This window comes from Procambarus clarkii, chromosome 70 (assembly GCF_040958095.1).
Source record: "Procambarus clarkii isolate CNS0578487 chromosome 70, FALCON_Pclarkii_2.0, whole genome shotgun sequence".
NCBI lineage: Eukaryota > Metazoa > Arthropoda > Malacostraca > Decapoda > Cambaridae > Procambarus > Procambarus clarkii.
In genome coordinates, this window is record NC_091219.1 from 17,513,460 (window position 1) to 17,532,413 (window position 18,954).

Here is an 18,954-nt window from a genome sequence, read left to right on the forward strand (position 1 = left end):
GGGATATTTCACCCCCCGCTCAAGGCATTGAGGATGGTAGATTATCCTCAATTAATTATTTATGTTAGATTATACATGTTGGGGAATAGGTAACATTTGAAAATTCTTCAAGCGCAGTAAGAAAATTTTATTTAGTGACCCAGTAACACTTGCTCTGCCCAAAGCTAACTGAATGGATCAGTTGAAAATGATACAAACCATCAGCGAACATATGGACGAGTTCTCACATTTTACAAACTCGCACTTATGCAGGAAACAGTAAATATAACTTTCTACTTACCCACAAAACTGAGACTGTGAGGGATTCCAAATATGAGCTGTGATAGCATGTGTTACAAATATTGTACAGGAGTGGTTGGTAGGCTACAGGTATGGTAGACTACACTTGTGGAACAGCTGTAGTGCAAATGTGGTACAAAAGTGCATTAGTAATCAGCGGAGAAACAAAGTGTACAGGGATAAAACTCAGATTATAACACTACTTTGTAAATTCTAAGTGCCTGGTATTTATAAACATGATTTAAAAAAAAAATATATCTTTGGTAAGGAATGAAAAGGGTGTAACTTATATTCTAAGTAAAAGCAACACTTACAGAACATTGGAATGATACCCATCATTTGCTGTAACAACCACATGTGCTTTATTGAACTGTAGGAATTATTAACATTGATAACAACACTCAGGTTTGTAATTTGTTGGTTAATTTAGCATCAATGACAATTCCATTGCAGTTTTTTTTTATTTAATGAAAAATAACATTTTTGTTAGACATTGCTCATCTTAAAATCTAATGAACAAAGAATCTTAAGCTTTGTTAAACATAATTTTTGTTAAACTCTTACATATTTCAAACAATTTAATAGCAATATTACACATGGAAAGGTCATTAATGTTGTGCCTTGAACGGTTTATAAACCAAACTGGATCGGACAAGTGTCAAACAAGTTGGCATGCATTTCATGGCATCAAACTGAAAGCTGTTTAAAGCAAAGAATACACTATTAAAATTGCTTTGATGAAATATCCATCATATAACCTTAATATCATAATATTTTCATTTACCAAGAATGATTTTTTCATTATCTAGTTAAAAAAATGATATACAGTAGTCGTACACAAACGTTACACACTGAAATCAATCTATTTTATAATTGCTTTGATAAAATACCCATCGTATAACAACCTCTAATAGTATTTTGTTTATTTACCAAAACTTGCATTTTCCATCAACTCAATTAAAAGAAACCTAAAACATACACAGGAGTTTGTTCAATATATGCCACACAACTGAAGCACTATGGAACAAAAACTGATGTGTTCATAAGAATGTGATACACATTCTTGCTGAAATTTTATGAAAACTTCAAAATACCATCAGTTTTTTTTTTTTTTTTAAATAACATTAGAGTTAGGCATTGGGTTATTTTAAAATTAAATACTGTACTTTGCTCTGAACAGTTTTTAGACCCATGCCATCCAAACATGCCACTAAACGCCATGTGGGTGACTAGTGCCTTATGTCCAAGTTCCAGGCCTTACCTTGAGCATGCCCTAATTAGTGCTCTACTGAATAATACTTGGGCAGTCACTGGACTGAAAACAGAAATATGAGGTCTTGTTTTAACAAGGGCATTATCACGGTAGGTTCTGCAACTTGAGCTTTAGTACTCTTGAGTACAAATCAGGAATATTTTTTTTTATTCGTACCCGTCACAAGAACAGCTAAATGCTAACTTTGTACTCATTTTTGATGGCACAAATTACAGTTGGTGGTTCCAAAAATTTAGCACACTTCATATAAAATTCATCTATGAAATAAAAACTCTATTCTCTTTACATTAAAAACACTTTCAAAAAGCATTCCATTCACATTTGGAAAAGGTGAAGCCAAAATACATATGTACAAGTAAATAACATTTACAAAGAGATGAATCCAGTTTTGTTGTGAAACTGCCATATTTGCATCCTGGTTACCAAGGTTACCATAATTGGTTGTAGTAGGTTCTATGGTTTAATCGTTGCTTGTGTGTGTGAAATGAGTAATGTGAAATTTCTATCAAAAGAACACATAGCACTGCTATGGTCTATGAAACTAAGAAACCAACACCAAAATATTTAAATATCATTTTTAAACTATAACATCCCCCTTGAACTAGTTTACTTGAGCCCTGAAAAAACATGATCTTTTAAAAAGACCATCCAGCTTATCACAAAATTTAGGCACACAGATGGTATCTTTTATTAATTTTTATTGCTCACTTGTAGCTGTTTAGTGTCCAGCAGACGTAGGGGCAAAGTCACTAACTGCAGCCAAGTAGTATAAAGTGCATGCCAGCCTTTCCTACAGTAGAGCATCACACTAAGTTCATTGTGACACTAATCCTTGCCCCATGAACTATTTCTGAGGCATAACCGAAGTGGTACAGGTACTATGGTAGTAAATAACAATGGCACCAGCTTTACTGTGAACAATAATGACCCATGACCACAATACTGCCTTGGGAACTATGGCTGCCACTATACTACTGCTGTCGCATTAAGCCCCCCCCCCCCTCCCCACTTTAATCCTTGCTACAATTTCAAAATATCTGATTTAATCTCAAATAATGTTGTAAGTTTAATGACAATGCTTTTCAAAAACACCTAAACATAGAAAAAATAAATCAACCACCTAGTAGCACCATTTGGTCATTTTCCTGTGTAGTGTCAAAACTTTCCTATTTAACTTGATCCAAATCCATTAAAAGATGCTGGCAGTTACATATAGATAAAACTTTTTTAGTTATTCATGTTTTAACAGATTCACACTCCCTGGAGCCTCAATGCCCTGCAAGACCAGGAATACTTGTTCTCACCATAGAACTGGACTTGTTCTTATATTTAATAACCATAATACTTTTGATAATTCATGATTGTGTACATATAATGTAACTATGAGACACACATTTCCCACAATCTAAAATAGGAATTCTCAAATTGTAAGGTAAGTAGTCCTCACAAAGAATCGCACTAGAGCAAACAACTGTCAACAATACAGAGTACAACCTGTACATTCAGTAGATCAATCTGTATATCTATATCCACCAGGACATCGCCTACAAATGCTACAATCCTTGTAGTATTTATCGGAGAATCGATTAACATAATATATCACATCTTTCATCATCTTCAGATCCACAAGAAGAATTGGTGATATGTTTACAAACCCACAACTGTCTTTATAACATGAACATTAATGTTACCCTGACCATGAAACTGCTTTCTTAACAGAATGTTAGATTTATTTTTATATTTTAGTTGAATTATGATGAATCTAGTGAATGTACTGCTTCTTGTTATATTACAAAGCATGTGATCAGCACAGTGATTGTGTGCCAGATTTCCAATTATGTAATCAAACCCCCGAAGTATAGCACTTAAACAGTACTCTGCTTGGGTGTTGAAGTTTCCCATGGCATTAGTGTTACTTCCTCCAAGTTAGGCTACATCTTAGTGACCTCTTGTATATCTCGAGGGTTCGGTTTCAAGAGGACAATGTTACCCATTTTCTGTCTGGAAAGTATTTGTTATTTTGAAAAGTGGATCAAAATCACTGAACTTATCACAAAATTGTCAAGAATCACAAAAGTAAAATGCAAGAGGTGATATTACACATCTACTTAAAATTATAGGAATCGGTGCACGCTTATGCCAAATGCACTCCGAGGTCTCTAGTTTTCCCATAATAATTACCTGTACTATACCAAATTATACAATACCATTCTTGGTAAACAGGCATTCTCTGAACCATGCTCGGTAAAGAACAAAATTTTATATTTTTTACCAGCACAAAATTTGTTTACTCAAGAAGGCATTGCCAAATTTAACAAACATCCATTATTGGCTCCTATCAGACACAAAAACACATCCCCAGTAGGCTGAGATTTCTACATACTATACATAAGGGATCATATGAGGTATGTCAGGCTAGTTTCAAAGTTTAGAAAAACTCATTAAACACAACAAACATTATTTACGGTTATACCCAGCACAGCTCGTCCCTTGCAATATTCTACATCACCAGTTATTAAGTAACTTGCAAATTATAAAACAAATTAATGGCAACATCAGATTATATCAAAAAGGAGTTTATGATTATTGTAACAAGTGCAACTGGAAACCTTAATGCATGTGTTTGGGTTGCTGCCGTCTCCAGCTGACCCGCAGTACTGATCGTGGCGCTGGAGGGTATTCGAGGAACCTTCACCAGGGATTTGCTGAGGAACTTCAAGGACTCTGGGGGGGCACCTCCAGGAGGGTTTCAGTAGACAAACTTATCCTAAGCAGTTTCAGTTGAGGAACACATCACATCAGCATATAGAGTACATCCTCAGTTACTTCATCTGAGGGACATTTTCAGAATATAAATTTATCTTTCAGTGCAATTAAGTCATGCCATGATAATAATGAACTTCTCACAGAGAAAACATAAACAATTAATCATAGCAAGATAAGAGATGTTATTCAGTTTTACTAAAAACTATAATAAATGTGATTTTTTCTTTGAAAGTTCCTATAGCCCAGTAAATCTGAATAACAACTCTGAACCACTGGCATATTCTGTTATATATGAATATTCATAATGAAATAACTAACTCAAATACTGTGCTCATTGAATTCTATCTGGATTGAAAACTTGCTTGTGGTACCTTTGATACAATTAGTTTTTAGCATGTTGCATCAAGAAACTGGTAGCAATGATTATGGAGATTACAAGACAGAAGTAGACAGCTGCATTCCTGGAGGGCTTCAGTTGAGGTACTTGCGACATCGTCGTGTGCCACACGTGCAGGGAATCTTGTCGTCCTCGATAGGAAACTTGTAGTCATAAGTAAGTTCCTCTCCACGAAGGATCCTCCGTAGGGCAAATATGATAATATGTTTTTTGCCCAAGATATCCACTACACGTGAATAACAATTAGGCTGCAAGACAAATAAATGTGGAATTAATATATAGCATACATACAGTAGACTGATTTTCAAGTGCAATACTTTTAAAAATGATGACTAACAGTACCTTGACCATTCATTCCATGTTTTGCAGGAAATCCCAAGATAAAGAAAGCTATCTTAGCCAAATTTTTTGACACATGGATGTAGCGTGCACACTAGTGCCTCTCAACTGTGTGCGTGAAAACACACTCGCACACATCTCAAATATCAATTATATATATCACCTAATAATCAAAGTTCGACTCTTAAATTCTGTACTACAATCTTTGACCTTTAACTTCATTTAATGCAATAAGTGATGCTAATTAGCAAAGAAAATTAAGAATTAAGGTCATATAAATCATTTTTTTTGTCACTGTTTAGGTGCCAGAAAAGAGCTTCTCTTTCTTGTCACATACAAAAAGAAAGGTTATGAAAAACACAGATGGTAACGCTTTGTTCACCTTGACTGTACTGATCAGGCTAAAAATGGCCTAATTAAGACATACATACATATATATATTTATATTTTCTCTAACAATACATGCATGCTTCATCAGTATAGCTGGATGACAAAAAATATATCTGTCAGGTATATTAACTTTTATCCTGCTCATAAAGCTACTTACATCACAAGAATGATTAATGAATCTTGCAGCGTTGCCATGCATTGTAGCATCAATTACAGTATCGTCATCGATGCGGAACATATAACAGCCAATACCTTTAGATTCATAATCCTTCTCACGCATGTCACAAAGACTGGAGCGGATAACCTGTAACAAACGAATAGCATCAAACAATAATCTATAACATTGAAAATTCTAGCAAATCTTAATTTGTAATAATATTAATATAGGGAATAAAATATATCTGCACTCCTTTATAATGTACCAATAGTATGTTGTGCATTTGCAAAATAGACATTGACAGCATTCACAATCAATTAAAAAAAGATCAACAATAATATTGACTGGGTATGTACAGGAGAATGGGCAAGGATAAACAACACCAAATACTTTGTTCCTTCATAAATGTGACGGCATTATAAGGGAATAAAATATTCAACATGTGACTGGATTCAATGAGTACTTTGTGTCAAAAGATGCAGTGGAAGTGTTATTTAAATGCACAAAATAAATGCTTTTCTTGGAGTAGTCAAAACACAATGGTATAAAGATCTTACACCACTTGCCTTACTGAATAGTGTCATTAATAGTGGGAAATAAAGTAGAAATACAACAATTATAATAAGATCTATGTGGAGCATTAGCTACATTAAAGATAGCAATATTCACTCTCATGAAATATGAAGATATTTAGCAGTAATTCATGATTTACTGCATTTTAGCCATGAGAACTTAAATAATTTGGTCACAGAATATGTATTTAAACATTCACATTTGTGTGCTGGGTCCAACATATTTAATAAAAAAGGATTAATTAACTAGATCTATTACGTCAATCATATCCTACATCATAAGCAAGGCTTGCTACTAACTTTAATCCCCAGGCAGGCTTTTGAGAAACCATTTATGCATGTAAGAAAGTTAGCCCTTGCACAATCAGTTTCAAAATATTGAAGATGTATCAAATATTTAACCAATTTAAAGAACTAAATCTCATCCAAAGCTCATAAACTGAACATATAATATTCAAGCTGTAATATAACTTGACTATCATACCTGACCCGCATATTCAATGACCATTTCACCAGCATCAATATCACGTTTGCAAAACAATCCACGACCATGAATGCTGGAGCGAAAGACACCCACAGCCTCTCGAGCTGTCTCTCGAAGGTGTCGGTAACGCATTGCCATTGGTAACTCTAGGCTTGTTGCACGCCTGGAAGGAGATAAAACAGATACATTGTATAAATATTTATATTCTTTCCTGCACCAAGTGTTTTGAGAGTGACAATTTGTTTTTGGTACTGTATTACAGATTTCTGGAGGTTTGAGTTAAGACTCACCACTGTCAACCTTCCCAAAATACTAGATGTGGGCAAAGAGGGATATTGAGTGTGAACAATATACAGGGCATGGCATGAGATAAGGTTATGTGTAAGTTATTTGTAGAGAATGAATGTACTATACCTACCTATTGAACATTTCGGGGGTTTATGTCCGTGCGGCCACACTGTACATGACAATTCATAAAGAATCCTGCACACCTAACCTTTAAAGCTATGGGTTGGTGTAGTGGATCATTGTTGGTGTGTGCTGGTGCTTGTTAATATGATACTACATAGTGTGAATATACTGAATGAACAATTACTGTTATATATATTACAGCATTGTGCAAACATTACATATATGGTATATTATGTTATCACTACTCAGTTTTCCACTATCATGGGCCTTTTCTCTACAGTGGACACCTCATATGGACTACAGTACAGTATTTACAAATTATTCTTGATTATTCAGGAACTGAAGAATATCTGCTACTAAATCAATTACTTGCACTGTAACATCGATCTTGAACAAAACCTAATCCTGACTCCACTTTTTCCAATGTTATTTATTATTATTGTCACCCATCTCAGCTAAACCAATCATCAAAGGCTAAATACTGCCCAACCCTAATACTATACATCATTACATGCCACACATGGTGCTGTAGTTATATTAATAAACTAAGATACTGTACAGGTATTTCCAGCATAAATACTGAAATTAAATGCATTAATGTGATAGCGTACCTTGTAGTAGAGAGCTGGATCTCTTCTTGTTGTACTAGGGCACGCTCAGGCATACGTCTGTGTTTTGAAGCCAGCCAGCTAAAGATATCATAAGGAGAGCGTGCTTTGAAGGATTCTGTACGAGCACAGCCAGTAGGGTTTTCCTCCACAGCGCCTTCTTCTTGTGGTCTTCGATGGAACTGTTGGTCACCAAAGTGCACACATTATATTTGCAATAATTACCTTTTGTAAACAGCAGTAAGATGTACTATAATTATAATGATATACATTATTCTGAACATACAGAATACGAAATGACACTGTTACAAAACATACTTGGAGTATAATAGCCTGTGTTCATAACAGTAAGATGACTGTACTACCGTGATAATGACACAGTATGCGATTAAAAGAAAGTATCTTTTTTGGTGAATTGGTGAAGTGAATTTTGGAAGATTGACCATATGGATAGTGTATGTGTAATGTAATGTATCATATGTGATACAGTGTGTAAGCTTAAGAGAAAATAGGTATGTTTATAAAACATGATAATTAGCTGTCAACATACCTGTTTCAACTATCATAACTACCTTGGTTATAACAACGCAAGTTTCTATTGGAGACAAAACAAAAAGAAAATTTCACAGCAAATGAATAATCAGTAAATTTTAGCCATCAAGAACCTAAGGTGTTCAATATACAGCTGCTTACCTGGAATGAGTACTTGTGGCAGTCCTTCGCCCCGGGTAGTTGTTCCAGAAGATACTGCACAGCATTGTGCGTTAAGCCCAGCATGTGAAGACCAGACATTGCACCTCCAGAGGTTTGCAAGTTACTTGGCATTTTGGAATCAACTCGCATGCTTGCCCTTGCTGAAGCAACAGCATCAAATACCTTCTGCCACACCTCTGAAATGTGGCGAGATTCTACACGGAAACCATCTTCTGATGTTAGTTCAAATACAATATATGGCTCAGTGTTGCAAGTCTTGGGTCTTTCAAACATTGCAGGATCATCTGCAGGAGTATGCATGGGATTTACAGAGAAGTTAGGTAACTGCTCATTTACATACAAGTCAGTATTAGTGTCTTTGTTGACAAATATGAGATCTTTATCTGGATCATGATTTTTGGCTTTTTTTCTCTTTGGACCCACTGAAACTTTGGCCTTTATTCTTAACTCTTTAACCTCTGGAGCAGGTAATGGTGCAGCTGGTCCTGATATTGGCAAAACATTAAATCCTGAACTAAGCGAACTATCTTTGCGTAACACAAGTTTGTATGACTGTGTTTCCATTCTATCATCTTTCTCTTCGGCATCTTGACACGTTTCAGTTTCAGAATCTGTTTCTGAGTCGGAGGCAAGGGCATCCAGTCTTTCTTGTTCTTTGATAAACTCGAGATGTCCTTCAGGTACATTAGATTTGTCTGTCTGTAAAACTTCTTGCCGCTGCTTCTGTCTCTCAAGTTGCTTCTCTCTCATTGCATCACGATAACTATAAGTGGGTCTCGGTCTTACAGTGGCTATTTTTGGGCTAGTTTCAATTGAAGTCAGTTTAGTGACTGGACTGCATGTAGAGACTGAGACCACAGAAGTGGTGGTGATGACTGCTGGTGCAACAGTTGCTACTGTTCTCACTCCGCCAACTAATGGCCTGTCTGCAAATGGTAGACGAGAATGACCTTGTGTATCCATGAGACTGTTATCAGTTGGTGTTGTTGTATGAACTGGAGGTGGTCGAATTACTTGTGGTGCTACAGATGCCTGGGGGCGTTGACGGTGAATTGGGACGGAGCAAGTACTGGTAGTAGATGAAGTAGGTAGGTTAAGAGATGACATGTCAAGATTTCCTCTACTTGGAGAATTCACCATGCACTGTGGCATATGAAGATGTTTAGGGCTACCACCACTAAATGAAATCTCCCTTGTACCAATAGTTGATTGTGGCTGGTGGTGATGCTGCTGCATGCACACCTGGCCAGCTTGCAGGTCTGAGAACTGGATACATGGTGTGTGCACTTGCCCATGGTGCATGTGTGAAACTGGTACATGTGTGTGCTGGGTTGCAACACCGGCCTGACTGTATTGCATAACAGAACCAACCTGTTGGTCTGTGTGGTGCATCACTGGTGCCTGTTGTTGCTGCGGTTGCTGGTGGTGGTGTTGCTGCTGCTGCTGTTGAGGTAAATATTGAACTGATTGCATTCCAGACACCATAGCTGGCTGATTTATAACCAGTGTTTCTGGAGCAGTGAAAGAGTAGGTTATGTTGGTGTTAACAACTTGTGGAACAACCATAGAGTTCTGCTGAGGAGCCACAACTAATTGTGGCTGTGGAACCACCATTGGTGCAGTGGAGTAGGTCACCAGACCACCACCACCTGAAGCCATTTCACCATCACGAAAACTGCCAACATACTGCAGTGTGTAGCCCTGTGGGACGGCAACAGAGGGAGCAGACACAACAGTCAGCACCTGAGGACTGACTTGAGGTGACACCTGAGGAGCTACTTGGGAGGTGACCTGTGGTGCTACCTGCAAAGCAGGGCTCAAGTGACTAACTGGAGAGGTCAACTGAGCAGCAGTTGGATATGGTGTTGACTGGCCACCAAATTGTTGAAAGGTAGCTGGTGCTCCCTGGGTTAGTATCTGCCCAGAAGTGCTAGCCATAGTATGCATGGTAACTTGGATTGGAGTTGGATTAGCAGGGGGTGCCATTGGCATACCAGAATTTGCTCCTTGGTAATGTTCTTGAACTGGCATGTGTGGAGCAGCCCGGCGATACTGGTATCCGCGACTACCTCGCATCAGCCGAATATTTGTATAACGCCTTGGGCTAGCACTTTTCTTAACGATGGGGCTAAATTTTACAGGAGATACTGGAGGAGGCACAAACACATCAGTGCCTGGTGGTGGAGGGCCACGCACTACATGTAAAAGTTCCACATCCTCATGACTACTTGGACACTTTTTGATAGCTGTTCTTACCTGCCTATGAACACCTGGTTGACGTGGTAATGCTGCATCTAATCTTTGCTTTTTTATTGCAGGTTCTTCCCCTCCAGATTTTATATTACCCATGAAATCTACCGACATTACAGCTTTAGACTCATGAACTTGGTAAGCAGGGTCTTCAGACACACACTGTTCTTCTACATTGCTTGCTAGAGTTTCACCCACAGATATTTTATGACTTGCTACAGATTCTCGTGTCAAGATGTGCATAGAAGGAATTTCAGATGCAGCCACTAGTGGCAGCTCTGCTGAGGATTCCACAGATGACATTATAGACGAATCTAGATTTACTTGGCCTGTTTTACTACTGTTTGGCTGAGAATGCTCGTCTATATCTTCCTCTTCAGAATGGATGTCTTCATAGTCGTCATCATCTTCTGACGTACTTGAACTATCAACTTCAAAAGTACAGGTTTCAATGTGCTTCTCGTAGCTCTCCTTTGTCCTGAAATTATATTCAGTATTGAACAGCAAGCAGCAGTGAAAACTTATTATAGCTTTGAATTATGAAATGTGATTTATCATGCAAAAATTAATACAAGTCATAAAATTATATGGCACAAACATATCCTCATCATCGGACACACACACATTCTAGAAAATGTAAATAAATAATTGGTATGCCTTAATAAGTAGACAAGAAGAAAGTACAGTAACTACAACTAGATGTGTTATAATTGCAGCTGATTGAGGGAGGTACTCCTGGTCCATATGACAGGCATACCTCGATACGAACAACATAATACAGTACTGGTACTGTACTGTATTTCCAAAAAAATAATGCCCTTTTGTATATATATATATATATATATTAAAATAATGTGTGTATATCTGGAAGTGTATTTCCAAAAAATAATGCCCTTTTGTATATATATTAAAATACTATGTGTATATATACAGAGGAAGGAAATGTGAATTGGTGGTGGTGTGCAAGATGCACACATTGTTGGTAGAAGTACACATGGTCTAGCTCTAGAGTCCGCCTCTTAGATGTGGGGTGATTGGGGCGGTGTGGGAGCATATAGTTTGTAACGGTTTGGTAAGGAGGGGAGTACCAGAGGAGGGAGGGGGGGAGAGCACCAATTCTTTAAGACTATATTACTTTAAAGGGGTCAGGATAAGCATTTGGGATGGGATGGAGGGAAAGGAATAGTGCCCAACCACTAGGACAGTCCGGAATTGAACACCGACCTGCATAAAGCAAGACCGTCGCTCTACCGTCCAATCCAAGTGACTGGGTATGGAGTGAATGTAGGGATGAATATATTGGGGTTTTATGGGGATAAGGTTGTATAGGGTTTGAGTGGGTGGGGGTGTGGACTATTGAGTGGTGTGGTGTATGGTGGGTCAGGAGGGTGGTAGTGTGGATGTATGATGCATTAAGATGTGGTAATGCGGGTGTATGATGGGTCAGGATGGTGATAGCACAGGTGTATGATGGAGTGAGAGAGTAGTTGCTGGTGGTGTCACTAATATAACAGGTGTTTGGGAGTATTAATGTAAGGGCGGGGTGGGGGGGATCTCGGAGAGGCCTGAATGTGGGCACAGTTGGCCAGGAATGTTAGTGGGTAGATTATGAGGTTAGGTAAGAGGGAGTCACAATTGCTGCTAGTGTCCCTCAAACTATACCTCATAAATATACAACTCTTGTCAGTAATAAAATAGATCATATAACAACAAAACTGTAGCTGCCTTCGAGTTACACTGCCCCATAATTCAAGGAATATTAATTATATGGTTATACTAAAATATTATAAAGTTTCAAGTGAATACAAGGAGGGGTTTCGATATACTGAACCAAAACCTGGACCAAGAATACGGCATATATAACAAACCAATAAGTTATCCCTACAGGGAATAGCTTATGATGCACAACAACATTAAGTAGAAATGTGGGTTAAATACATGGATTAAGAAAATACAGGGCAATTATTTTCTAAAGGCGCCACTGTATTAACAAGGACACTGGAGAAAATAGTACCTGAAAAAAATTAGAGAACACAAAAAATGTGCTACAGCCACCGGGCACTACAGTAGTACCAAGTATTCTGACATTCAAGAATACTATGACTTAACCTTATGGATACACTGCAATAGGGAGTGTTAAAAAGAGGTGTCCTTCCTCCAAGGTCACTCAGAATGTTCGGTAATATGTTTGTGATGTCTATACAGTATATATAAATATGAATACATTGTACTGAACGGGGTGAGAATAGCTTGACCTACCTTATCACTGTGTGTATTTATACTTCAATAAACTTATTTCAATTTCTCAAAGGTATGCTATCATCTCTCTTACATACAGTGTATACAGTGCTAACTTTCCTTCCTATACTATACCCTCTCACCTTGGCATAATATAAAACCAATTGATGATTTAATGAAATGTTTTAATGTTATCCTATCACTAACTGGCCAACCCATTCTCTTAATATGCAGCAACGTACAAAACACAAAGTGCTAATCTAATAAAAAATGCATGAACCCAAGCTGCCCAATTAACCTAACCAAAAGATTTACATAAAATGTGGGTATTTGTGAGCTGCTACTTTAAATAGTATAGTACAGTACTTTGTAATTTATATGTTGAAGACCATTATGAATAAAGCAAGGCCTACTAGTCAAGAGGACGGGTTAAACTTAGTCGTAAATTTTCCACAGGGCTTTTGTTTTCATTAACTACTACTATCATTCACTAACCCAGCATCTCATTGAAAATAAGTTGGCTGTTTCAGTTATGTGAAACTAATCTAGCCACTGTAGTGGAATTTCTTGGAAAAATATTTAAGTGGTCCATCAAAAGTATCTTATTTTCTTATATAGAAGATCCCTAACTTATGAAGAGCCTACTACGTACAGTACCCATTTTTGTATTTGGATCTACTGTTGTATAAAAATCATACAGCATCCTCATAAAAGAAACACATCCATATGGTGATGTGGCTGAGTGAGGTGCTACAAAAGTACCTCCATGGCCCAGTATACCATACAGTTGACCCACATTGTTCCATTCAGTAGTTTTCTCCTCACCAGGGAACACGACCCAGTGTGCATTCTGTGGTCTATTTGAGATGTTTATCAAGGAAAATTCTAGTAATAGTAGGTGGTGATAAGGGAAAAAGTGGCGGTGAGGCACCAGTACCAACGAAGGGACAACAATCCTACAAGGGTAGATAATCAACTATTCTAAAAGGCGATAAACATAAATAGCACATGTTCAGAGGCTGGGATATGGGAGAAAATGGCAATGACGATGAAATCTCTATACAGTCAGGTTTTGATAACAGATCAGCCCGTGTGCGGAGTTGCCACAACACACACAAAATGCTGTACTAAAACACCTGAGCCTAACCTAACCAAGTGACCCCTGCATCATAGAAAAACGTGAATGTTTGAGAGCTGCTATGATTTATAATACATCATATTTCATCGGTTGGGGATTTTGACATCAAGTAAGTAAGTAATTATCAAAAGAAGGCACCAAACCGGGAAGGCTATGTAGCACCATCAAATACGCAAAATAATCAGAGGGCGCTAAATATCACCAAGGATGCCAATACGAGAACAAAAACGCATAAGGCGAACGATATCAAAAGTATCCGAGTCACCAAGAATTCTATCGAGGGACAGGTGACCGCGAGGGGCGGTCGGAAAGCAAGACACACGCTCGTCCTGGAAGTCAGGACATTCAAGAAGGACATGCACGACCGTAAGAGGGACAATGCAACTAGGACAATAAGGAGCAGGGCGGCGCTCCATCAAGTGACCATGGGTTAAGCGAGTATGGCCAATACGCAACCTCGCTAGAGCTGTTTCCCACCGCCGGTTACGGTGGAAGGAGGATGGCCACGAGGAAACACAACATTTAAGAGTACGTAGCTTGTTACCAGTAACAGACAACCAAGAAGCCTGCCAACGGGTAAGGACTGAGGAATGGATAACCGGGTAAAAGTCGGAATACGGAATGCCTTTACGAGAGATGGGACAAGAGCGGACAGCTTCCTTAGCGGCAGCATCCGCACGCTCATTTAAAGACACGCCAATATGGCTGGGAACCCAACAAAACTCAACCGACTTAAATTTACTGTGAACGAGAAACAGCCAATGCTGGATCTCGACAACTACCGGATGAACTGGATTAAAGCACCCGAGAGCCATGAGGGCACTACGAGAGTCAACAACAACCACAAAGGAAGACTGACAACGAGAAAGCAGGAGACGAAGAGCATAGAGAATAGCATAAAGTTCCGCTGTAAAGATGCTAGTCTCCGGAGGCAAGCGACACATATAAGTGCGATCAGGAAAAACAACAGAGTAGCCAACACCGTCCGCTGACTTAGACCCATCGGTGAAGACAGAAACGGAGCGGGAGTGAGAAGAAAAGTGCTCGAGGAAAAGGCGTTTGAGAACTGTAGGAGGGGTAAAAGCTTTAGTGATGCGAGTCAAGGATGTACAAAACCGCGGAAGAGGGACCCTCCACGGGGGCAAAGAAGGAACAACACGAGGAGAAACATCAGAAATACGAACGGAAAGAGAATCCTGCAGGCGAGATAACCGGACAGAAAGAGGGAGGTGGTGAAGAGGAACAGGAACCGCAGGAGGGGTAAAAGTTAAAGCACGACAGAGACGAGAGGAAGGATGTTGCAAGGACCGCGCAAGATACCGAAGACAGTAGCGATCACGGCGGTCCTGGAGAGACAGGAAGCCAGTGTCAACATACAAGCTAAGGACGGGAGTCGAACGAAAGGCACCAGAACTGAGGCGCAACCCAGTATGGTGCAAAGCATCAAGACGGCGAAGAGTAGAAGGAGAAGCAGACGAGTAAGCAGGGCAACCATAATCGAGCTTAGACAGGACGAGAGAGGAATGTAAAGCAAGGAGAGTGCGCCTATCTGCCCCCCAAGAAGTATGGGACAAGACCCGAAGGAGGGTAAGGGACTTAGAGCACTCAACACGGAGGTAAGAGATATGGGGAGACCAAGACAAACGAGTGTCAAGGAATAACCCCAAAAGCTTCGCGGAATCTTTGTATTCAAGGGGATGACCATAAAGTGACAAAGAGGGACGAAGAACAACCCGTTTCCGCGTAAAAGTCATGGCACAAGTCTTAGAAGTAGAGAACTTGAAGCCATGACCTGTGGCCCAAGACGACACGGCATCAATCGCAAGTTGAAGCCGGCGGTGAAGGAGAGGCGAATCATCACCCTGACAACAAAGGGTAAGATCATCGACATAGAGAGCGGAGAAGACACCAGAAGGAAGAGAGGAAAGAAGACCATTGAGGGCAACCAGAAAAAGAGTAGTGCTCAGAACACTACCCTGGGGCACACCTTCGTATTGCTGAAAAGGGGGAGAGAGAGCGGTACCAAGGCGCACCCGAAAGGAACGACGAGAGAGGAAGCTGCGGAGAAAGAGAGGGAGATGACCACGAAGGCCAAAAGAATGAAGTTGAGATAGGATATGATAACGCCAAGTGGTGTCGTAAGCCTTTTCTAGGTCAAAAAGGACGGCAACAACGGAGGTCTTCGCAGCAAAAGCAGTACGTATATAGACCTCCAAGTTCACCAGGACATCTGTCGTGCTGCGGCACTTGCGGAAACCAAATTGAGAAGGGGAGAGGAGGTGATGGTGTTCCAGGAACCACATCAGACGAACGTTAACCATACGTTCAAAGAGTTTGCAGACACAACTTGTGAGAGCAATAGGGCGAAAGTCCTTAGGGGAAGTACCCAGAGACCCTGGTTTGCGAACAGGGAGGACAACGGCATCGAGCCAGTCCTCAGGGACTGACGACGACTCCCAGATCCGATTATACAGACTCAGTAAATACTGAGACGTGCTCGGAGGGAGATGGCGAAGCATCTCATAATGAATACCATCGGAGCCCGCCGCCGTAGAACCGCAGAGGGCCAGGGCAGAACGAAGTTCAGAGAGAGAGAAGGGATCATTATAGGGAAGCTGAAGATGAGTGCAGAAATCTAAAGGACGAGACTCAAGGACAGGTTTACGAAGAAGGAAAGATTGGGGAAGATGAAGACCAGAGCTAACAGAAGAAAAGTGGGAACCCAGTTCGGAAGCGACCTGCAACGGGTCCGCCACAAGAGTATCATGGAGGTGAAGGACCGGTGAAACATCGGGAACGAACTTACCCGCTATCTTGCGGATACGCTTCCAGATCTGGGCCAGAGGGGTTTCGGACGTAATTGTCGAGACATAAGAAGCCCAACATTCACGTTTAGCCGTACGGATGGCCCTACGGGCCACCGCACTCGCTTTCCGAAAGAAAAGAAAAGAATCGGTCGTCCGCCGACGGCGGTGCTTCTTCCAGGCTGCACGCTTACAGCGGACAGCCCGAGCACAGTCCGCATTCCACCAGGGAACGCACTTCCGTGGACCCCGAGAGGAAGAGCGAGGAATAGAGCGGAGGGCAGCGTCGAAGACAGTGTCATGAAAAAGGAGGAGAGCGCGAGAGAGGGGCAGAAGGGAGAGGTCAGAGAGAGTAGCACTGAGGGAAAACAGGGTCCAGTCCGCCTTAGCAAACTGCCATCTAGGGAAAGAGAGGGAAGGGCGAAAAGAGAAAAAGGAAACAAGGATGGGGAAATGATCACTTCCATGGAGGTCATCAAGAACCTGCCATGTGAAATCTAAGTAAAGAGAAGAAGAGCAGAGAGAAAGATCAAGACAAGAAAGGGTGCGAGTTCGAGAGTCCAAATGAGTGGGCTCACCAGAATTCAGAAGAGACAGGGAAGAAGAGAGGAGAAACGGCTCAAGGAGGCGACCCCGGGTATTCGTCAGAACGTCACCCCAAAGAGAATGACGACAATTGAAGTCACCCAGCAGGAGCACAGGCTCCGGCAAGGAGTCTAGGAGGTGTTTCAAATCAGGAAGAGAGAGCGGGACACTCGGGGGGAGATAAATGGAACAAACTGTGTACCATTTCCCCACAAAGATACGAGCAGCAGAACAATGGAGAGGCGAAGGAAAAAGTAAAGGAACAAAGGGAACATCAGCCCGAATCAAGAGAGCAGAAGAATTAGAAGCCCCAGCAATGGCTGGGAGGGGGGAGAGAAAGGAATAGCCACGAAAACGACCAGGACGAGCACCAAGCATCGGCTCCTGGAGACAGACACAAAGGGGCGAAAACCGCGAAACCAGAAGTTGGAGTTCGAGGAAATTGGCGTAATAACCTCGAACGTTCCATTGAAGAATGGACAACGACGAGAAGAGAAAGGACAAAAACAGAGAACAAGGAAGAAACAAAGGCGAAAGACCAACAGAGCACGTTAAAGAATATCAGGGTCGGGATCAGGGTCAGCAAAGTCAGGGTTAGGGGGCATGGGTAAACTGAGCAAAGACGGAGGGAAGGAAACGGGAGAACAGATCAGAGGTGGGCGGGCAGGGTCCGGAGGAGGAGGAGGAGGAGGAGGAGACAACGGAGAGGAGCAGTCAAGGACAGCAGCAGGAAGAGGGGGAGTAGAAAGAGAGGAGAGCACCCCAGCAAGAGCAGCAACCGAAAGGGAAGCAGGGGCCAAAGAAACCTCCATAGCAGGAACAGGGGGCGCAAGCACTGAAACGGGAGTGGAAGGAGCAACAGAGCCAGAAGGAGGAGCTGAGGAAGAAAGCGAAGCCTTCTTACCCGCCGGGGAAGAGGAAGGAGAGGAGCCAGGCTTACGCTTCTGACTTAAAGAGACCGGTGTCCCAGCAACTACGTACCGGGCAACGGATTCCAGTGTCTCAACAGGAGAAGCCGAACGAGAGCACACACGACGGCCGTTAGGAGAGCGATGGACATCCGCCCGCACCGACAGGCGGCGGGGAGAGCCGATAGATGGAGGAAGAGGATGGGAAGGAGGATCGGAGGGGGACGAGGAAGGAGACACAGAAGACACGACAGACCGGGTAGAAGGAAGGGGAACCCCAGACAGAGGACCAGGAGGAGGATCCTTCGGGAGAGAACCCAAAGGGACAGAGGAGGGGGCAGTGGGCGCATCAGGGTCCAAGGCCTGGAAACGGTTGTGAGTCTGAGGAAGGCGGGAAGGACGAGGAGAGGAAGAGCGCAACACGCGAGCATAAGAGATATTAGCATAAGGCGGGAGCCGGCGAACCTGGCGCCTCGCCTCAGGAAAAGATAAACGCTCCCGGTGCTTCAAGTTGAGGACGGCTGCCTCAAGCTTGTAATGGACACACGCACGGGAGAAGGTAGGATGGGCCTCACCGCAGTTGAGGCAACGAGCCTGGGGAGAAGCGCACTCCGACTTAGAGTGACCTTCGCCACCACACA

General features: G+C 41.4%; 1 protein-coding gene across 1 annotated transcript in view; it reads right to left on the bottom strand.

The window, feature by feature from the left end:
* Positions 1 to 112: 112 nt before the first annotated feature.
* Positions 113 to 18,954, bottom strand: part of trx (histone lysine N-methyltransferase trithorax) — an 87,632-nt gene continuing 68,790 nt past the window's right edge. Inside the window, 5 exon segments of the mRNA XM_045770304.2 lie at positions 113 to 4,963; positions 5,602 to 5,748; positions 6,658 to 6,820; positions 7,680 to 7,858; positions 8,370 to 11,118. Of these exon segments, the coding sequence (XP_045626260.2) occupies positions 4,790 to 4,963; positions 5,602 to 5,748; positions 6,658 to 6,820; positions 7,680 to 7,858; positions 8,370 to 11,118 (3,412 nt within the window). The 3' untranslated portion in view covers positions 113 to 4,789.